We start from the raw sequence: 21,389 nt of genomic DNA, 5'->3' as shown, positions 1-21,389 counted from the left end.
TGTACACCTGAGAAGATATCGCATAGTGTAAAAGGGAAATACGGAACCTTTAAAAAAATTTGGGGACCATTTCTTTCAGTATTACCGTCTTTGGACTTGACAGAATATAGAGATGACGTAAATTCCTCTGGGTTTACCCTGAATTGATCCTCGGTTAGGCCCTTCTGATCAGAGTTCTTGAATGTTGTGCTGATTCTTGTGTATAGACGGGTGTAAATATGGGCTGTTTGGATACACGAATGTGATGAAGTTGAGAGCCATACAGGGGTAAAGGGGTGGGGGGATGGTGGGAGGGGTTCACACGATATGTTTTTCTTTCTTTTTTTTTCTTTTTTTTTTTTAAATTTTTGTAATTACCAATACTGTTACTATTATAATTATTATTTATTATTATTATTATTAATACGCCCGTATTTTCTGTGTTCGGTCCTCAGATGGGTGAGGCAATGTTAGAAAGATAAAGATACTAGAGTGTGTTCCTGAGAATTTTTTTTTTTTTTTTTTTTGGTCATAATGACCAGTCAAGCTTTGGCTAGTTGATGATACTTTGTCCCATAACTGTAAACGTCTTTTATTGTTTGTTTCTGTTTGTTTGTTGTTCATTTTCAATTTAAAAAATGAAAATAAAAAGTTAAAAAAAAAACAAAAACAAAAAACTCTGGTATAGCCTCCTCAAACAGTGTCCTCATGGCAGCCATGTTATTGGTCACATGATGTCAGTAAAGATGCTCCAGAAGCATAAACACAGTCCAGAGGTCCAGCTTAGGTGAAGCGAGCAGCTACAGCCACCTGTGTCACCATCCACCTGTCAGTCAAAGAGGCCACGCCCCCTAATAATGGAAGCTTTAAAATGATCTTAGAGACCCAACAGTTTGTGTATCCGGCTGTAAACATGTTTATTTCTGCTTTAAAGTTTTAACATGGAACTCACTCACTGCTGCCTCTGCTGGACGTCAGAGGAATTGCAGGGTGGTGATGAGTGGGCATGAGTGGGTGGAGCCTCAGATCCCTGCTCTGAGCTCAGAGTGCTGGATTTTAGTTTAAATAGATTTTTCTTGGTGCCAAATCCCAAATTTAGTGGCCTGAATCCAGTCACCCCAGCCATAAACTGTTCAGACTGCTTCCATCAGGAAGGAGGTTCTGCAGCATCCGGTCCCGTACCAGCAGACTGAGAGACAGCTTCTTCCATCAGGCCATCAGACTGCTGAACACGTCATAGACACCTCAGCTTCACTACTGGAACTTCAACATTATGCACTCCACACTGTACAGTAATGCCACTGTTTTGCACATATTCAACTCTGTATATTTTATTTTATATATTTTATTTATTGTTTACTCTATTTAATTTGTAAAATATGTGTATACACACACACACACACACACACACACACACGTAGAAAAATATTTAGTATACACATCCAGAAATGCATATACTATTATATATTGTACATATATTTATTAGTTTCAGATGTAGCCATTCTTGTATTTTGCTTGTTTACATTATTGTATTTTGCACAACTCTGTTGCTTGTGAAGCTCGCACACAAGAATTTCACTCACATGTGCTGTACCAATGTACCTGCACATGTGATGTGACAATAAAAGTGATTTGATTTGATTTGAATATGAAGAGTCTGAGCTGCTGTTCTCTCTGTAACGATGTTTTACTTTGAAAGGTCAAACCGGAACCTGTCTGTTGTTTGCGTCCATTGTGACACACGTGACAGCGGCGTCTGGCGCGTGTGTGCAGTGAAGCAGCGCGAGCAGCTCAGCTGTTCAAACCTGCCACAGACAGAAAGCCCGTCAGCAGCCCGGGACGCTGAACGACACTACCGGGACTGAACCAGAGACTCTACCGAGACTCTGACCGGAGGCTGTCGGTGTCTGACACGGGGGATGCCGGTGTGAGCCCGGGCTCTGTTGTGTCTCTGTTCCCGGTCAGAGTCCCGCCGGTACCGGCGGATGAAGATGCGGACTCTGGTGCTGCTCTGTCTCTGGCTGAGCCTCCGCCCGTGCAGAGCGCCGCCGGGGCTCTGCGGGCCGTGCCAGCCGGACCGGTGCTCGCTGCCCGGCGGCTGCCGGGCCGGGCTGGTGCCGGACTCCTGCGGCTGCTGCCTGGAGTGCGGGAACCTAGAGGGCCAGCCCTGCGACCCCGGGAACCGGAGCGTGTTCTACGGGCTGTGTGGGAGCGGACTGCGGTGTGAGGCGGGAGGAGGAGAGGATGAAGAGGAGGAGTGCGTGTGTGAGGAGCAGGAGCCGGTGTGCGGCTCTGATGGGAGAACATACATGAACATGTGTCAGCTGAGGGAGGCCGTCTACTCCACACCCGAGCTCCACACCGCGGGGAGGGGCCCCTGCAGGACAGGTAGGAACACCTGAGGCAGGACAGGTGGGAGCCGCAGGGCAGGTAACCACCTGCTGTTCCACTGCTCACCTCATTCATTCATATTTTTAAAGGTACATATGTTGGGAGAGCTCACATGTGATGATAATGGTGATGATTCCTTTACTTTTACCTGCAGGTAAATTTGCTTTATAGGGGAATGACATCGTTTGGCTTCCTTTCACAAAACAGCACACATATTTAAACCGGACACACACATATTCTGAGGCAAGAAGCTGAAATTGACCCCGTAGAGGATGGAGCCATTATTAAGAAGTGATAAAGCATCGTCTGTACCTGTTTAGAGTACAGGCAGGTAAACAGGGCTGTGACTCACCTGTCAGACCACCAGTGAGTTTGCTCTGTGACAGAGGTGTGACCGAACCACGCAACAAAGTTCAAATAGTTCGGTCAGTGTGGAAATGAGCAGGTTTTCTGAGGCAGTAAATGCGCTGTGACCCTTTCTGCAGACTGATTTGCAATTCTCATCGCAGTTCAGTTTTCATTGATCATGGTCCTGAAATATTTATACGATTGCGCTTGCTCTATTGATGATGATGATGAGTTCCTCAGTTCACCCCGTCTCTGTGGTTTAGCCCTCGGAGTAAAGAGGAGGAGCCCAGGCCGAGCTGGTTTAGCTGTTTTGATGTGTTGAGCTCCACAAGCTGAGCGCCATTTTATCTGCATTAGAGTTCAGAGGTCAGGCGTGCACGGCTTCAGTTAAAAATGGAAACGAAGAGCAGACGTCAGATATCGAGCAAAGGGGCGAACTCACGTTTCATCCAGGAAACGGTCGCCTCACACTGAGCGCCTACGGGACCCCAGAGGGCCCAAAAACACGAGCACACACACCTGAAATCAGCACAGAGTAAAACTGCAGGTCAGAGGTCATCTCATCTCTGTATGTGAGCTCTCTGAGGTCATCAGTCAGCTGATCGCTCCTCACATGTAATGACTGACACACACTCTGAGATTTCTGCTCCGCCCAGCCTAACCTCTCTCTCACCTGTGGCAGTGCCGGTCATTAAGGTGCCTCCTCACAGTCAGGTGAACGGGACGGGCAGCAGTCTCATCTTTCTCTGTGAAGTGTTTGCGTTTCCGATGGCGTTGGTCGAGTGGACGAAGGAGGGACGAGACGTCGTCCTGCCCGGAGACGACCCGCACATCTCCGTCCAGGTACACGTGCGCCTGAGCCTGCAGCCCCGCCCCTCTGGGACAGATTTCAGTACCTGTCTGATTGTCTCTCTCGCAGTCTCGAGGCGGTCCTCTGAAGTTCGAGCTCTCCAGCTGGCTGCAGATTGAGGGGGCGGAGACGGGGGACTCTGGGACCTATCGCTGCACAGCTCGTAACAACCTGGGGACGGCCTCGGCCTCGGCTGTACTGGGAGTGCTGGGAGCAGGTGAGACAGGCGTTTGAAATGGGAGAAACGGAAACTAAAAGACTCGGGTTTGTCTCACTGACGTGTCTCTGTCTCCACCTGTCTGCGGCTCTGTCAGAGGAGCTGTCGTCCTACCTGGCTAACAGTGACAGGAAGCAGCCGATGGACATCGCAGACTATGACCAGGACATCTACTGAGCTTCATGATGTCACCTCCTCTGTACAGGCGTCTCTGATTTTCTTCTTCTCTGTATATGCGAACATTACTCTGACATCACACGGGGCAGTGACATGGACACTTGGCGTGCTGGGCGTTCGAGCCTGCGTCTCCTGTCAGATCTGTTGTGTGAAACTTTTTTTAAAATTATGAATAAAGGTTTACAAACTGACCTCTGGCCTCTAACAGACCTTCACATTTTCACTCATAGCACTGAGGTTATAGACAGTTTTTCCTCCTTCCAGTGCATGTCTGGGCAAGCAGGGCGGGCAGTGCTTGCCCAGTTAACTCTAAAAAGGGGCATTTCAGTTTGGGCTAGTACCATTTTGGGTTCTTGCAACCTCAAATGAATTTATTTGGGCAAGAGAGGGAGTTATCAACTCCTGCTAGCTAGCTTGGTTAGAAGCTAGCTAGCAGGCTATTAGTTAGAAGGCATCTAACTAATTAATGCCGTAATCGGCCTTAAAATGCAGCCTTTAAGGCTGCAGACCCTGAATTGGGATACAGCCCATGTTTTCTACAGTCACTGGTGTGGACTGACTCACTACTGCCTCTGCTGGATGCTAGAGGAACTGCAGGCTTTGGTGCTTCATGTTTCAGTCCTGAAGGCTAACGGTGCTGAGGAGCCTGAATGGAACGTGGAGGCTTCAGAGCAGCTGGAGCACGGCCTGGCTTTGCTTCTGGCTGATCGTTTCACCACATGTTGCTTCAGTTTCCTGTGAATGTCAGACAGATGCATGGAGAGGATTTCATTCCAGCTGCTGTCTCAGAGGAACTCCGACTTCCAAGAATCTAAATCTGGTTCAGTCCGGCCTGTTTCAGGAGGTCCTGCAGCCCGAGCCCAACACAACACGTTTAAAAAGCTCAGCACTTTGTTTTTGAAACGTGGTTTTAGTGTCAGGGTTACAGTTAGGTTATGGTTAGAGTAAGCAGCTAGGGAAGGCATTATGTCAGTTAGATGTCCCCACTAAGATATGAAAACAACTGTGTGTGTGTGTGTGTGTGTGTGCTGCTATAAAGACATCAGCTGCTTTGCTTATTGGCATCATCACGTCACTCATATCAAAATAATGACGACAGGGAGGCACGACCTCCAGGAGTCTTGCATTTGTCCAGGATCAGAACCTCAGCTGTACATCCGTCAGCGCTGGGATGATTACTGTGAGACGTTACAGCAGCTGAGCCCAACGTGACACAGCAGAAAGATGAAATATAACGACTGCTGCTCTCTGTCAGAAACATTACCGTTCACACTCAGACGCTTTTATTCCGCCATAAATCTCTGAGAGATCATCTCAGGAAGTGCTTCCTGTCTGCGACACACTGCGGCTCTTCTCCAGGAAATTCCAGCAGATTTACCACAAGCTGCAAATAACTACCAGACTTCCAGACCAGCCAATCAGAGGCCACGAAACACAGCTGAAGAAACAACACTCTACTTCATTTATTGTTTTACTCACTGCTACATGCAAATATACGCAGCCTAGGCACAGATTCTATTTTGTTTTATTTTAGGGGTGATGCACATTGATCACCAATGTAATCCAAAACTGTTGTAAAATACACAAAAGCTATAAAAAAAAACATTTCACTTTTTATGAATTAAATTTATTTTTATTATGCACAATATTTACAATAAATTAAAAATTAAACAATAACTAAAAACACAAACTGCATTTTTGCTCTTTATGCAGTTTACTTACTGTTTCTTGCTGTTAACTGAATTTATTGGATAAATCTGCAGCCCATCTGTTATTTCTGAAATGTTTTTGGTGACTGGGAAGAAACAGAAACACAGAAAAAAGAATTCTGAAAAGCCGACTGTAGCAGAAAACAGCACAAATATAAACGTGCACAGATGATTCCGTGTACCTCTGAACCCTGTATGTCTGTGAAGGTTCTCAGTCATCCAGGTCATCGTAGTCAAAGGAGCTGCAAAGAAAAGCGTCTGGACTTCTTTAAGTTGCTTGAAGACGTTTCACCTCTCATCCGAGAAGCTACTTCAGTTCGAAGGTCAAATGGTGGAGAGTCCCAGATATAAACCTAGTGGGAGTTTCCCCCCACAGAGGGACAAAAGGACCCCCTGATGATCCTCTAATCGCCTGAGCCAAGGTGGGAAACTGGGTGTGGGCCCCAATCAGCCAGAGTTTCAGGTAAGCTCATTGTGAAACCTGGCCCCACCTTATCATGCGAATTCCTGAGATCAGATGGCCCAGGATCTGAACCCTGTAGTTCCTCAGCTGGCCGCATGTCTTCCTCCGCGCCGGCAGGGGGCGACAGAAGACACAAGTATCATCGTCAGTATGTGTTTACTTGTAACTGAGCTAGCTTTAGCATCTGCTGAACATTAAGGTGAGCTAAAGTAACCTGGAGTTCAATTTAAACGTGTAAACTCTGATTATTAAACTAGTTCGTGTCTTTAAACAGGACGATAGAGGAAAAAGTTTAAAGTCAGACTGTGTTTGTTTGGAGACGTTAGTTTAGCTTGTTAGCCTAATAGCTAGTAGTGGGATGTCTCTGTTGAAAATGTGCTAATTTATTGTTTGTTTCGTTGCTGATTGAGTAAAGTTTCAGATAAGAAATTTATAAAGACATATTACGAGTCTCTAAAAGCCCGGTTTTAATTCGGCTTACACACCAAATAGCAGACCTGATTCTCCGCGGCTTTACGCTTCGAGGTTTGTAATGAGCTCCGTGACAGAAGTGAACCATGTAATGTTAAAGACTTGGAAATGACAAAAGTCTCCTCCCTCTGCTTGTCCTGGAACTGCGGTTTGATTTAGTGCCAGATTTCTGTTTAATGTGCTGATTTAAAGCTGGTTTGTTTATCGGCTGATTCCCAGAATTCATATTAAAATCATTCAGACACGTTATGAATCTGTAAGAAAACTGCTTTACATTCCTATATGACGGACGTCAGAGGAGAAACTTCATCTTTGCAGGTACAGCTGCTGAGAGGTCAGAGGTCAGCACGCCTTCATCATGGTCAAACAGCCACAGAGGACAGACAGGTGAGTTACCTGTGTCAGGTGTTGTTTCTCTGACTTGAACCTGACACACATGTCAGGTCTTTCAGAGCAGGCGTGACGGTTCAGACGTCTGTCGTGGATTTGAATGTGTGATAAACTTATAGAAGGTGTTAGATTATAATATTATTTTATGCCATGTTATACCCCTAATTAAAGATTGTGAATTATTATGTAGTTTTAGTTTGCATTATTCTCCTGAATTAGAAGAAGCTGATAACTATTGCATTAGTTAAACTGATTTGCATTACATTAAACTGCTGACTTGTTGTGAATGAATGATATTGTTATAAGAAATCTAATTTGTCTGAGTAGAAGAGAACATACTGGAGTTTTCTGCCCCATTTCAGCAGGAGCAGATAAACAGGGAGCCAAGGTCGTAGCTTAGGCGCTGTGTGAGAGAAAGCATGTGAATGTTTAGGCTTTGTATGATAAGGTGGAGGCACCAGAGGTTATAAAAGTTTGAGCAATGCTCCACCATTTTGAGATTTTGAGGCTGTCTGCATCAGTGTCCATCTCCCACGTGTGTGATCATTAAATCATCGTTTGACTCAACCCGACCGGACCAGTGTTGTTATTGTGGTTTTTCTCTTGTCTCCATCCCCAATATTTTGAACCTTAACAAAGGTGAAATGCATTGTGGGTGCTGCTGATAAACGCTGCTTCACATGTTGGTCTCCACCTGCAGGTGTTTTATACCCACTGCAGGAAGTGCATTGGCGAGGGTTCGATTCCCTGTCTGTGCTGCTCAGAGGAGGCCGCCTCCACCCCAGCAGGTACCCAAAACAGACTCTGCCTCCCCGTCCCCGCTGCAGCCCCAGCTCCTGCTGGTTTAATGCCTTGTGTTTGTCCAGGCGTCAGAAACAGGAAGTACTGAGAGCTGGCCACGCTGCAGCTCCACCGCCACAGAAGAAGAGAGGGGTGCTGATGGGCCGAGCCAGCCTGGAGGCGTGGGGTTGGAGGGAGGATCAGAAGAATCGGATTCAAAGCGAGCAAGGTTGGGAGGTCGTCTGCTAGGAACAAACGACGTCACTGTCTGACATCTGAGGAACTCGACTCACTCGGTGTGTTTTTGATGTTTTTCACAGGATGGAGGACGACGCTGCTCCGCCCAGCAGAGTCCCCGGGTCATGTGCTCCAGCGGCAGGTGTGTCTCTGTGGCATCCTTCAGGCTGATTTTCAGTCCTGTGCTGCGGATTGATAAAGCTTCCCTCTTTGTGTCACCAGATGTTCCTCCTCCCGGCCAGCAGGGGGCAGCAGAGGACAGCGAGGACAGCAGAGTGGCCGAGGTAAAGAACCATGCTATGCTCCATCTGCAGTCGGAACCACAGAGTAACGGAGACACACCTGACTGTCAGGTAACCTACCGTGATGTGTTTATAGCTGCAGGGCGTGGGGTCACTGAAGGTCACCATCCAGCAGAGCAGCGAGAGCCGAGAGTTTGGACAGACGGACAGGACGGCCGAGAGACAGACGGGCGGACTCCACTGTCACGTCTGTGACCTCACGTGTCGCTCTCTCCTGGTAAGAAACCCTCGGCTCTTCTTCTTCTTCCTCTGCCTCGTTCAGTCTTACCTGAGTCAGGTGTCCTCAGCACACTCAGGACTAGGGCTGGGTGTCGTCACTGATTTCTAGAATCGATTCGATTAAATTCGATTTGAATCTGGGAAATTTTGACAGTCAGAAATATTATAATTCAGATCAGTACATTTACATATTTTTGTATCAATAAAAAGGAAGCTGACACACGCAAGACTTTATCACAGGTGTGAGCGTCACAGTGAGGCCTTTGTGTCAAAGTAGTTGAAGATAAAACACAGAAAAACATGAAGGAGATTTTCCTGTTCTGGATTTTATAAAAATGTTCTGCAGTACATCAAAAATGAAAGAAAACCATGAATCAACATATGAACGTCACCTCTGAAGTTACAGCGGTTTTATTAGAGACACGGCGTTTTGCATTTTGCATAATTTTAGAAAGTTTAAATTTGTTCAGTATTGAACAGCAGAAATGAGGTTTTCTTTTCAGAAGTATGTAAACGAAAAAACAAAACAGCGACCGACAGCCTGTAAACAACAGTAGACTGGTGCGTAACAAGCAAGCGAATAATGCAGGAAACAGAGAGCGAGAGAGCTGTGCATGAAGTGAGATTTTATCCTGGTTCGGTCAGTGTTGTTTGGAGAGAGATAAACTAACAGCTTTAGAATCGGCGCAAAAAGGGCGTGAACACAAAGCGCCGACCCGCTGAAACATCAGCATCAGCGAGCTGTCGGCTTTCAGCCCCGACCGTGTCCGTGCCGTCGGTCAGAAAGTAATAATAATAATAATGGATACTTTATTGATCCCCATGGGGAAATTACTTGTTTTTCTCTGCATTTGACCCATTCACTCTGTGAAGCAGTGGGCAGCCCACTAAGCAGGCGCCCGGGGAGCAGTGTGTAGGGACGGTACCTTGCTCAGGGGTACCTCAGGGTAGCCGTTAAGTGGATTCGAACCGCCGACCTTCCGATCATGGGGCGACCACTTTACCTACTGAGCTATCCCTGCCCCCAAAGTCACATCTCGCTGACTCTGATCCGCGGCTCCGCGCTGTGTGTTCACGTCTCCGTGCAGAATCGTGTTCCTGCTCTCATTTACTGTTTTAGCTGTTTGGTGGTTGTTGAAATTTTGTGAGGTTTCACCTGAGGTTCTGGCGTTTCGGGCAAAATAAATTTATGTTAAAAAATCGATTCAGGATTTTAATGAATGGATTATAAAAACCCACCCCTACTCAGGACATCCACAGCTTTCTCCACAGCAAGTCTTTGCTAACATCTGGAAACATTTGCTGTTGCCTCTGCCCAGTTAGCGCATGCACCTGCTTCCTGTTTTAAAGTCAGAGTCACTGACAGCAGCGAGCGGCTGTGAACGCTCCGAGGCTCATCGATCGACTAGCAGACGATTTAAAACAACGGATGACCCGACAAACATGGCCGACGCAGCAGCATCATCTTCAAAGCCGCCACGAACTGCAGACAAAACGGGTGTTTTCTAAGGAACGCGCTCCTGCGACCCTTTCCTATTGGTGGAAAAATGTACCATGTTGACCAATTAAAAAATGATATAGCAACATGTGACATTAGGTCGTTTAGGAAGAGGGAGGAGTTTTTGGAGTACGACGGCGAGAGAGAGAGAGCGAGATAAAAAGAGAGTTTTGAGATGTGAAAGATTAGCGACGTTTAGCGTGTTTGGAGTACAGTCAGCATGTGGTTAGCGTGTGGTTAGCGTGTAGTTTTGTTGTGTGAGAGAACACTGAGGCGACTGCTGAACGTTACAGTTCTGCCAAAAAGCCACCAAAGGCAGGCGGCAGCGTAAAGACTGTCTGCAGGTGGGAAACAGGAGCAGGGATGCACCCGAGCTCTGCATGATGATTTTGCAAAATGAAAAACTGTAAATTCAGACACGCGAGGTAAACAGAAGGGGAAACAGTAGTGAAGAGCAGCCAGTTACACCTGGACCACAGAGGTCAGAGCGCGGTTCGTGCCCCTCCCTCAGTGCTTTGATGATGAATAATGCGATGCCACTGCTGCACGTCCTGGAACAGGTGAGCTTGGCTCTGCAGCCGTCGCTGTGAGTCCTGACCAATCAGGTGGCTTCATCCAGACACACCTGTAATAACTTGAGCTCTGTGACGAACAGCTGACCAGACACAACGTCACCAACCTCAGTCTGCACATCTGCACCAGCTGTGGATGTCAGGTCATGTGACAGGTGGACGTGCACAGGTGTCTACAGGTGTGCTCTGTTTATTTCCAGCTGTTTCAGGAGCACATGGCAGGACCTGAACACGTGAAGAAGCTGCAGGAGATCACACACTGCATCCACCTCAACACACACACACCGCAGGACAGGTGAACACACACACACACAGATCAGGGGCTCTGATTTGTTTAGTTTGAAAACCTTCAGGTGTGTCACTCTGCCAGCAGGGGGCGCCGCCGTGAGTCGCAGCGCTGGTGTGACACCTGTCAGACTCACTTCAGCGGTGATGTCATCATTCATCGGCGGACCAAACGACACAAGGTGAGAGTGAGACGTGATGATGACGTATCAGCGCAGACACGCCTCCTTACCCAACAGAGATCAGAGTAGAATAGAATAGAATAGCCCTTTACTGTCAGTGTACTTGCCAACTGTGCAGATTAAAATGTCAATAGAAGACTGTGTGTGTGTGTGTGTGTGTGTGTGTGTGTGTGTGTGTGTGTTCGTTCCAGATGTGCAAGCAGCTTTGCCGGCCCTTCTGTCCGGTGTGCGGACGTCACTTCAGGACGCCCAGGAAGTTTGTGGAGCACATGAAGTCATCGGAACATAAACAGCAGGTGAGTGAGGGCGTCGGCAGTCAGGTGACAGCAGGAAGCCAATGGCTGTGGCTGTCACGTGGTCAGTGTCGCAGACGCTGGTGGTGACGTGTATCCTGAGTCTGTGTTCACTAAAAACTTCAGTGAAACAAAGCGAAGCAACGACTGTCCGCGTGACCGTCAACGGCGGGATCCACTCTGTGGGGCGCTGCTCAGCAGGATGTCCCGCCCCTCTGTGGGACAGCTGATGTTTCCTGTTTCCTCCCAGGTGCTCCTGGAGGAGGCTCAGGAGGAGGAGCTCATCACTGTGGATGCTGTCGGCTGCTTCGAGGAGGAGGGGGAGGAAGAGGAGGAGGGGGCGGTGGTGGAGGAAGAAGTGGATGTAGCTGACGAGGAAGAGGATGCAGCAACAAAGGAAAAGGTAAAATCAGGACGTCCTGTGGCGTCGAGTGAAATCACGATTCAGGAGTGACGACTTTAAACTGTTTCAGGTGGCTGAGGAAGAGGAGGACAAGCGGCGAGCAGAGTATGACCCCAGCACGGCGTGCGGTACGTCCCGGAGGTCGAAACCAGCTGATGGAGCTTTGTCGCCCCCCGGTGGACGATCTGTAGAGAGAAAATCCAGAAGGCGTAGATCAGTGTGTCTGTGGATTTTGTCTCGTGTCTCTGCGACAAACAGGAAGTGACGCTTTACTCTCTGTCCCCACAGGAAGCAGTTTTGTGGTTCCCGTTTGTGGCTTCATGTGTCGACTCTGCAAAAAGTTTTTCTACAGTGAAGCTGCAGCTCGACACGCACACTGCAGGACACGCACACACTACCTCCACTTGCAGGTACATATCTGCTTTATATTTAATGACTAACTTCATGTATGTAACAGGTGTGTCAGCGAAGAGTGCGCAGCATAAATATGTGGACAGTCACAGGTGAGCTAATGTCCCTGCAGCAGCACAGACGCACCTGTGCAGCAGGTACAGCCCAGAGTGAAAGCTCAGAGCTGCTGCAGTCGAGCTAAAGACCACACAGGAGGAGGGAACCTGACAGGTGACCTCATCTCACCTGTACCTGCAGGTTTCACTCTAATACTAACACACACACACACACACACACACACACACACACACAACCCCGTTCAGCTATTTTAGTGAGGACCTTCCTTGACATGCTTTCCCTAGCCCCATATTAAAAATGAATGCCTGACCCTAGCCTAGCTGTAACCCTGACACTAAAACCACATTTGGAGCCTCAAAAATGCTTCAAATTTGTGAGGACCAGGTTGTGTGTCCTCACAAGTGACTGTTGGTTCTCACAAGTATGGTAAATGCAGATTTCGGTCCTCGCAAAGATAGCTAGACAGGAAGACACACACACAGGTAACCCAGCTGCCTGTTGTTTGTTGTTTTAGAGACACCATGCTCAGAGGAGGAGGCGGCGAGGACAGAGGGACAAGGACCGATCTGCTCCACCCTGACCGCCTCACCGTGTCCCACAATGCATTGCTGCATCCAGGTGGAGCTCTGATCACCTTTCTTTTGTTTGACTGGTGGCTGCTGCAGGAGCTGCAGGTCACAGGTGGACTGCTGTCCATGTGTGTTCTGTTTGCAGTGAGAGAAACGTTTCACAGCTGCAGGTTTCCACCTGACACCTGCACAATGACTGACAGCGGTCAGTTTCATCGTTGTTAATATGCAAACATTAATAAATCATGTTTTCATAACCGGCTTTGTTTCTCGTGGTGTGTGATGTCATAAAACTGTTATTAACACTTCTGTTTCGTTAAATAAATTATTACCATTATGAGAGAATGAAACGATCACACTGTTATTCATCCTGCAGAGTTATCAGTGTTTATGTCATTCAGCGCCCCCTGGTGGCTCAGCCGTGCATCATGTTCATTGTTTCTACATCCCCACAGCCCACGTGAAAGAACAAGAACCACCGACGTGTTCGGGTCACATCTGAGCTGGGTTAAACTTTCATGTTCCGATGTTCTGGGAATCCATCCTACCTGACAAACCATCCTACCCGTTGTTTCTACGCATGCGCACAACACGAAATTCAGTGGCAAATCATCCTACCTTTGTTAATAAGAGCTAGAAACATACTCTGATGGGCAAAGTTAAGTGGCAAACCGTCATACCTACTTACATTTGCGCTGACAGCACAAATGTGCATAAACTACTTAGGTAGGACGTTTTGTCAGAACACCGGTCCACGTGGCATGCTGTACCCAACCCGGCCGCAGGGGGCGCCCTACCTGCTCAGGGCGGAGGATTGTGGGTCGGAGGAGGCAGCAGCGGGGCATCTTCATCATCACTGCGGACCGGACCGGGACGTGAGCTGGCAGCTGCTTTTCCGCACTGAAGTGCCTTACCGTCGGAGCCAGAGATGGGACACGGAGACCTCATGAGCCAGGCGGAGGATGTGGCGGACCAGGTAAGCTCGCGCACCCGGAGCGGCGACACGCTGAGCTGGGACTCGGTCCGGTTATCGCAAACATCTGGTTGTTGAAAGCTCGGTGATTTCTGCTGCAAAACAAGTTTAGTCAGCTCGAAAAGCAGAGGCCAGCTGCTCCCCGGAACAGCTTCGTTGCTTTAAAATGAACTTTCATGAAGTTTGAAGCAAAGCAGCAGATTTCGTCATCGGGAGGCTGGAACAGGAAAGACCGTGGTGCAGATTCATTCTCACTAAAACACCAAAAATGCGATCTTTATTGAGTTGTTCTGTTGGCCGAAATGAAGAACGACTTTACACGATGGATGATCGTGTTCAGGTGTTTTCTACAAACCAACGGTGTCTGTGGAGACTCGAGGAAAGTTGAAACGTGACAGATTTTAAATCGAGTCTGGTGAAACGTTCGCAGCTTGTAGGAAAACGGAAATAATGATGGGTGACTTTCCTCTGAGATGATGTTCGACCTCAGGAGAGCTCTGATCGCTCCAGGGCTGCTTTACACATTAACATTTAAATGTTTTATAAAAATGTACGTTTGAGAGTAAAGTAACGAATTCGTGGTTCAGCTGGGTCTCACGCGGAGGCGAGGCCGGGGTCCTGACGTGCCCGAGCGGTATAGTTTCTTCTCACAGCCGTGAATCACTGCTGACGAACCGGGAACGGTTCAATGAAAACACCTGTTACCGGAGTCTGGTTCGATCAATGCGCAGCTGACCGGAAGTTCTGAAAGTAACCCTCCGCCACGGAGCGACACAGAAAGTGTTGCTGCAGCAGCAGGTAGCTCACGTCCTCCACGCAGCCGTGAAACACACACGATGATCATCATCTTCTTGGTTAATCCACATTTAAACAACCGTGTTAGAGTCAAGTTAAAGTATTTTAAAAGTAATAATAAATATGTGGGCGTGTCTACCTGAAGCTGTGGCTCATGAATCAGCAGCTGATGTGTTTTTAATCTAAGGAAACATTGTGCTGATTTTTAGCTCCAGCCTGTTAGTACAGTGACCTCGCAGCATGATGTCCGGCTGTAAACATGTTTACTTCTGCTGCAAAGTTTGAACATGGGAGTCTGTGGGGACCAACTCACTGCTGCCTCTGCTGGATGTCAGAGGAACTGCAGCTCTTGGTGCCTCTTTGTATTTTAAACCCCGCATGTACAAAAACGCAGTCGGTGCTACATTAATAAAGTGACTAACAGTGTGCTGATCACCCCGCTGCTTTAGTTCCTGCGGGTGACCAAACACTACCTCCCCCACGTGGCCCGCCTCTGCCTGGTCAGCACCTTCCTCGAGGACGGCATCAGGATGTGGCTCCAGTGGAGCGAGCAGAGCGAGTATATCGACTCCACCTGGAGCTGTGGCCTCTTCATCGCCAACCTCTTCGTCCTCATCAACCTGCTGGGACAGCTGGGTAACACTCACACACACACACACGTTTTCATCTAATTGACAAAATGCTCATCCTAACCATCACTGAACGCCCAGCCTAACTGTAACCCTGACACCTTCTTGTGGGGACGGGCGTTTCACACCTCGTTGTACACATATGAGGCCCTTTTCCATTAACCTGGTTCTCATTACTGTCTGGTACTACCTAACCTGCGTGGCTGTCGTCATAGCAACGTGTCTGAGCGTCCTGCGGCATAATTAGTATGCAAGGCGAACGCTACAGCAAAGGTGGACGTGGAGGCGACGGTGTACCTGCTGCTCGATCTGCAGCTCTTCGTCACACTGACGCTACTGACCAGCCAATCTGTGCCATGCAGTCTGATGATGTCACACTTTAATACCTGCTCAGATCGCTGGGAACCCCGGCCGAGCACCTGCTAAAGCACCTGGTACCAGGTACTAGGATCTAATGAAAACCGTGGTGATCCGAGCAGGTCCGAATGCAGACGGGGCTCCGAGGACTCGCACACTGGTGACAGTTAGGGACAGAGGTCCCCTGCCTGTACATTTATACGTATGTGTGTGTAATGATCTCTGCGAGCACCTGGGTTGTTGCACCAGTCTCTGATTGATTGATTGATTATTGGTGATTTAGAGCTCTCAGTTGTTCCACATTAAACATGTAACACGTGTGTGTCTGCAGGCTGCTGCGTGTTGATCCTCAGCAGGAACTTTGTTCAGCACGCCTGCGGCGCTCTGTTTGGGATCATCGCTCTGCAGGTACACACACACACACACACACACACACACACACACACACACACACACACACACACGTGTTTCATGTTTAGTATTGCAGGTTTTTGACGTGATGGTCAGCGAGCTTCAGTCGGTTTTCACTGCGCCGTCACGCCTTCAGACTCCCAAACAGGAAGTTGCTGTGGTCTTAAATGATAAATCAGAGTAAACGTTTCCTGTTTGAAACATAAACGTTTTGTTCTTTGTCTCTGAAAGAAGAGCCACAGCTGACCGTGTGTGTGTGCGGGGGGGCGTGTACTGTAGACACGTTGAAAGCGCTGTGATTTCCGGGTAAAGTGGAGCGCACAGGAAGAGGTGACGATGTTTCCGAAGGAGAAAAGGAAGAAACGTGGACGATCCAGGTGGCGGGAGCAGGCAGCGGCCGGGACGATTCCCGGTTTGATCCAAATTCAAATTCAAATTCAAATTTTATTTGTCACGTACACAGTCATACACAGTACGATATGTAGTGAAATGCTTGGACAACTGCTCGTGACCTAAAGAAAACAAAAAAGGAAAAGGCTATGAATAAGATAGGAAATAAATATGAAAAATTAAAAAGGGTAAATTTAACTAGGAAGGAATAAAATATAAATTAAGGTTAAAAATGAAATAACTGTACAACACAAATTAGAATGAAGGGTAAATTGAACTGGGAAAGAATAAGATAAAATATATAAATTAAAGTTGAAAATGAAATAACTGTACAACAAAATACACAATATAGAACTATATAAGAATGTATGAAGAAATATAAATATAAATAAATATATACACAATAACAGCAGCTGTACAAGTATTAACCAGAAATGAAGAATATAGTGACCAGTGTTGTGCAAAACCAAAGTCCAGAAAGTCCAGTGTGTGTGTAAGAACCATATGTGTGGGTCAGTACTGTGTGGTGGTGTGATTGAGAGACCGTATCGCCTGCGGGAAGAAGCTCCTCCTCAGTCTCTCTGTGTTGGTCTTCAGGGAGCGGAATCGCTTTCCTGACCTCAGCAGAGAGAACAGTCTGTTGTTGGGATGGCTGAGGTCCTTCACCATCTTCCTGGCCTTGGTCCAGCACCGCCTGCTGTAGATTGAGTGCAGGTCAGGGAGCTCGGAGCGGATGGTGCGCTCAGCTGACCGCACAACCCTCTGTAGAGCTCGTCTGTCCTGCATGGTGCTGTTCCCGAACCAGGTTAAGATGTTTCCCGCCAGGATGCTCTCTATGGTGCACGAGTAAAAGTTCCTGAGCACCTTGGAGGGCAGTTGGAAGTCTCTCAAGCGTCTGAGGTGGTAGAGACGCTGTCGGGCCTTTTTCACCACGGTGTTGATGTGACAGGACCATGACAGGTCCTGCGTGATGTGAACTCCGAGGTATTTGAAGCTGTCCACTCTCTCCACTGGGCACTCGTTGATGACGGGGGTCTGGTAGTTCCTCTCCTGCTTAGTGCTGAAGTCCACTATCAGCTCCTTTGTCTTACTGACGTTTAGAAGGAGGTTGTTCCTCTGGCACCAGTTCTCCAGATTCCTAATCTCCTTCAGGTAGGCCGTCTCGTTGTTATCAGAGATCAGGCCCACCACGACGGTGTCGTCAGCAAACGTGATGATGGTGGTGGAGCTGGTAGTGGCCACACAGTCATATGTGTACAAAGAGTACAGCAGGGGGCTCAGAACACACCCCTGGGGGGCTCCAGTGCTGAGAGTGGTGGAGGCTGAGACATGTCCGCCCATCCTTACTGCCTGTGGTCTGCCAGTTAGGAAGTTGGAGATCCACTGACACATAGATGAGCTGAGTCCCAGATGCTCCAGCTTGGTGGTGAGTGTGGAGGGAATTATGGTATTAAATGCAGAGCTGTAGTCTATGAAGAGCATTTTAACATAATTCCCCCTTCTAGTGTCCAAGTGAGTGAGTGATGTGTGGAGGAGATGAGAGATGGCATCGTCTGTGGAACGATTTGGACGGTAAGCGAACTGTAGTGGGTCCAGTGTGTCTGGTAGTGAAGAAATGATGAAGTCTCTGACCAGGCGTTCAAAGCACTTCATCACTACTGAGGTGAGGGCTACAGGGCGATAGTCATTGAGAGAAGCAGGGTGGGGTTTCTTCGGGACAGGAACAATGATGGACTCTTTGAAGCATGTGGGGATGACCGACTGAGATAAAGAGATGTTGAATATCTCAGTGAACACAGGAGCTAGCTGGTATGCGCAGTCTCTGAGGATCCAGAGCGGAAGCTTTAGTCTGTGTTTCTGATGTCGCAGCGCCGGCTGAGCCGGAGCAGCAGCTCGCTGTGGTCAGGCGTGTTCAGCACTGGTGCGAGTTTGCAGCTGCGCATGCACTCGATGCCAAATGCAGTGCTGTGATTGGTCAGATCTGTTAAACTGAAAAAGTTAAGGTCGTGTTTCGTCCTGCCAACACGGTGCAGGTGAACTTTCAAACAGGTGAGTCCCAGAATGTTACCTGTGAGTCTGATCATGTGACTCTGTGTGACCTGCAGATGGTGGCTTACAGCATCCTGTGGGACCTCAAGTTCCTCATGAGGTAAGTCGTCACGCCTTTCTGAAATAACTTTATCGACGTCGTGGACAGAAACGGCTCGTTCTGCACGTTTGCGTGACGCTGCAGGTTGGAGCTACAAAGACATGATCTGCTGTTCTTCATCCTCCTCGTCCTCCTCTGCAGGAACCTGGCGCTGGGCGGGGGCCTCCTCCTCCTCCTGGCAGAGTGCAGGGGGGAGGCGCGTAGCGTGTTCGCCGGAGTTCCTTCCCTCGGACATCAGAGCTCGCCGAAGCACCTCCTGCAGCTGGGAGGTCGCGTCCTCCTCGTCCTCATGTTCATGACGCTGCTGCACTTTGACCTCAGCCTGCTCAGCGTGAGTCACACCCACACGTGTCCACACGTGTCCACACGTGGCACACACGTGTCCACACGTGTCCACACGTGTCCACACGTGTCCACACGTGTGTGCCACGTAATTATTCAAACTCCTGGCAAGATTTGACAGAAGCTTACTTTTGTTCAACCAACAAGTTGTTTTTGACAGGAAATGACACGGGCGTCTGCCAAAAGAGAAGAAGACGAGGCACCAGAGGCGTCGCTTTTATTTACATTTGAGCAAAAAGTGTCCAGAATGACTCGCGCTCTTCACAAACTGTCACAGTCTCTGGGAAATCCACAGTCCTAAAATCACCGTCCGAACAGTCCAAGCCGATTCAGTGGGCAGCGGCTTGGTGGACAGTCTGGGATCGAACCACCGACCTTCTGGTTAGTGGCTGATCCGCTCTGCCACCTGAGCTACAGCCACCCTGGGGGGCGGGGGGAAGCTCATCACAGGAAACGCCACCACGAAAAACAGCATGAAGATCCTCCTCCTCATCATCAGGCAGCAGCAGACAGCTCAGCACTACAACGACCCAAAGCACAGCAAAGTAAACGGTTAGCAGACACAAACATTAACATTGAGCAGCTCCGCCCACAGAGTCCAGCAGAGACTGTGGGCGGAGCTAGAGATCAGGGCGAGGGGACCCTCCGACCTGAAAGCTCACTGCTAAAGACAAATGAGCAAACGTGGAGACGTGCGATTATAGGACGCGTTCGTCTGCTGTAATAACTATTAAAGGTTTTTCTATTACTGAGACGAGTGAATGATTGTGGGCGGGGCACGTTTTGCTCCAATGAGAACAAAAGCAGAGAAGCGTGTTTGCGGCGGCGATGCCTCTGGTGCCTCGTCTCCACATCGTTTGGGAGACGAAAACTTGCAGGTTGAATAAAAGTAACTTTGGGGGTCTGAATAATTATGGGCGTGACCGTCGTCCTTGTGCTGACGGCGTGTTGTGTTCAGTTCCTGCAGAACGTGGTGGGGACGGCGCTCATGGTCCTGGTGGCGGTGGGCTTTAAGACGAAGCTGGCGGCGCTCACGCTGGTGGCGTGGCTGCTCTGCATCAACTTCACCATCAACGCCTTCTGGAGCGTGCCGTCCTACACGCCCATGCACGACTTCCTGAAGTACGACTTCTTCCAGACCACCTCGGTGATCGGCGGCCTGCTGCTGGTGGTGGCGCTCGGGCCCGGGGGCGTCTCCATGGACGAGAAGAAGAAGGAGTGGTGAGGAGGAGGAGCCGCGCCTCTGCCTCTTCTATTTTTATTTTTTTGCTCTCTGAGCGACCAATCAGAGCTCGTCTTTGTGTCACGTGATGTTTGTTGCACACTGGCTGTGATGTTTGACACTTAGAGTGATTTTAGAGGAGGCGAGGGAGCGCCTCCACCTCCATCCTGCTGCACCACCCAGTGACCGCCACCCGCCTCCCTGAGGCATCAGCTGCTGCGTTATCCAATCAGTGCTTTTGTAGGCGGTCTTTGCTGTTTTCAGCCTGTTCGATGTGACGATTCGGACACAACGACGTCACTCGTTAATGTTTTTGTAACGAGCTGGACAAACGACAAAAATGGAGGCAGAGTCATTTTGAGCAGCTCTGAGGCGACAAACACACCTGAGCAGGTGAGCGATCACAGCTTTAGTACGGAGCGGGGAGGCTGTAGTAACCCGTGGCGTCCTGCAGGAGGCGCTGCTTCCTCACAGTGTGTTTCGTCTCTGTACGACGTTCAGTGTTTGAGTCTGAGTCTTTTTCTATCGTGTTTTTGTAGGAGGAGTTTAATAAAGCGTGCAGCATTAAGTGTGTGTGTGTTTCAGTGTTTCCTGCAGCACCTGCTCATCTCCCACAGACTGTATAAAGAAGACGGACACAACCTCCGTGTTTTATTTGAAAATCAGCGAGAACAGGAAGTGAGCTCACGCTGGGACTAGGCGTGCTGGAAGCTGCTTCTGTGTGCTGGGCGTGTCCTCTCCTAGCTAATCGCAGCACACGGCGCCCTCTGCTCTGATGGACGAAGGACAATGAAGATGGGCCAGTCGGGCAGGTGGAAAAGAGGAAGACGTCAGGGGAGGTTCATGAACGGAGGAGGACGTGCGGAGGGTTGGAGTGACAGAGGAGCGGGTGGAGGTGTTTGTGTGATCGTCGCTTGCCCGAGTGTGACAGACACACCTGAGCGGGGACCTGCGCCGTGCTGCTCGTTCGTTCAGCTTCACTGCGAGGCGGCGCTCTGCCTGCAGACCTGAGTCACGTGGCACGCCACACGACACGTGGGCGGTGCTATCGACCATAAAGGCGCGTCCTGCGGTTCAGCCCGCATGTCCTCCTGCCGCGCCAACTTCCCAGGTCATCGAAGCGCCGCGGGACGGCCTCTCAGCTTAAACGTGCGGTTGTCGTGAGCAGGCTGTCAAACTAACGTGACCTCTGACCTCTGAGCAGTTCGAGCACCATGACCTGTGATCTTTTCCATTATGTAAGCTGGATGCACACTGACCTGCTCTTCAGTCACCCGGGCGCACAGAAGTGCATTTAAAGTGAATCTTAACACCGTGT

At 49.0% G+C, this 21,389-nt stretch overlaps 3 protein-coding genes across 6 annotated transcripts; all 3 read left to right on the top strand.

The window, feature by feature from the left end:
- Positions 1–1,636: 1,636 nt before the first annotated feature.
- kazald3 (Kazal-type serine peptidase inhibitor domain 3) lies at positions 1,637–4,153 on the top strand. The gene is made up of 4 exons (XM_026187614.1): positions 1,637–2,367; positions 3,401–3,561; positions 3,638–3,785; positions 3,883–4,153. The coding sequence occupies exons 1-4, from the start codon at positions 1,965–1,967 to the stop codon at positions 3,960–3,962; spliced, it is 792 nt and encodes a 263-aa protein (XP_026043399.1). The 5' UTR covers positions 1,637–1,964; the 3' UTR covers positions 3,963–4,153.
- A 2,062-nt stretch (positions 4,154–6,215) lies between these two features.
- ciz1b (cdkn1a interacting zinc finger protein 1b) lies at positions 6,216–13,060 on the top strand. 3 transcript variants are annotated; one of them, XM_026187705.1, is made up of 14 exons: positions 6,216–6,333; positions 6,924–6,992; positions 7,696–7,783; positions 7,862–8,004; positions 8,096–8,154; positions 8,235–8,296; positions 8,391–8,531; positions 10,804–10,898; positions 10,977–11,070; positions 11,262–11,366; positions 11,614–11,766; positions 11,837–11,894; positions 12,055–12,176; positions 12,749–13,060. In XM_026187705.1, exons 2-14 carry the CDS (start codon positions 6,964–6,966, stop codon positions 12,812–12,814), a joined length of 1,215 nt encoding a protein of 404 aa, XP_026043490.1. In that variant the 5' UTR covers positions 6,216–6,333; positions 6,924–6,963; the 3' UTR covers positions 12,815–13,060. The 3 variants fall into 3 exon arrangements, with proteins under 3 accessions (XP_026043490.1, XP_026043492.1, XP_026043491.1); XM_026187707.1 differs by having other exon boundaries at positions 6,902–6,992; XM_026187706.1 differs by lacking the exon at positions 6,216–6,333 and adding an exon at positions 6,340–6,659.
- Positions 13,061–13,133: 73 nt separating this feature from the next.
- surf4l (surfeit 4, like) lies at positions 13,134–20,639 on the top strand. Of its 2 annotated transcripts, none has more exons than XM_026187708.1 (6): positions 13,134–13,779; positions 15,021–15,207; positions 15,889–15,965; positions 18,464–18,507; positions 18,649–18,838; positions 19,808–20,639. In XM_026187708.1, exons 1-6 carry the CDS (start codon positions 13,732–13,734, stop codon positions 20,072–20,074), a joined length of 813 nt encoding a protein of 270 aa, XP_026043493.1. In that variant the 5' UTR covers positions 13,134–13,731; the 3' UTR covers positions 20,075–20,639. The 2 variants fall into 2 exon arrangements, with proteins under 2 accessions (XP_026043493.1, XP_026043494.1); XM_026187709.1 differs by lacking the exon at positions 13,134–13,779 and adding an exon at positions 14,512–14,574.
- Positions 20,640–21,389: the final 750 nt, after the last annotated feature.

This window comes from Astatotilapia calliptera, chromosome 12, assembly GCF_900246225.1.
Source record: "Astatotilapia calliptera chromosome 12, fAstCal1.2, whole genome shotgun sequence".
NCBI lineage: Eukaryota > Metazoa > Chordata > Actinopteri > Cichliformes > Cichlidae > Astatotilapia > Astatotilapia calliptera.
This window is presented reverse-complemented; position numbering and strand designations above follow the sequence as displayed.

Bases quoted from the DNA above. Each gene is read 5' to 3' on its own strand.
- kazald3 (XM_026187614.1), top strand. From the start codon at position 1,965: ATGAAGATGCGGACTCTGGTGCTGCTCTGTCTCTGGCTGAGCCTCCGC. The intron at 3,562-3,637 runs GTACACGTGCGC...TCTCTCTCGCAG, and splicing joins ACCCGCACATCTCCGTCCAG to TCTCGAGGCGGTCCTCTGAA. The intron at 3,786-3,882 runs GTGAGACAGGCG...CGGCTCTGTCAG, and splicing joins ACTGGGAGTGCTGGGAGCAG to AGGAGCTGTCGTCCTACCTG.
- ciz1b (XM_026187705.1), top strand. From the start codon at position 6,964: ATGGTCAAACAGCCACAGAGGACAGACAG. The intron at 6,993-7,695 runs GTGAGTTACCTG...CTCCACCTGCAG, and splicing joins CAGCCACAGAGGACAGACAG to GTGTTTTATACCCACTGCAG. The intron at 8,297-8,390 runs GTAAAGAACCAT...ATGTGTTTATAG, and splicing joins AGGACAGCAGAGTGGCCGAG to CTGCAGGGCGTGGGGTCACT.
- surf4l (XM_026187708.1), top strand. From the start codon at position 13,732: ATGGGACACGGAGACCTCATGAGCCAGGCGGAGGATGTGGCGGACCAG. The intron at 15,966-18,463 runs GTACACACACAC...TGTGACCTGCAG, and splicing joins TTGGGATCATCGCTCTGCAG to ATGGTGGCTTACAGCATCCT. The intron at 18,508-18,648 runs GTAAGTCGTCAC...CCTCCTCTGCAG, and splicing joins GACCTCAAGTTCCTCATGAG to GAACCTGGCGCTGGGCGGGG.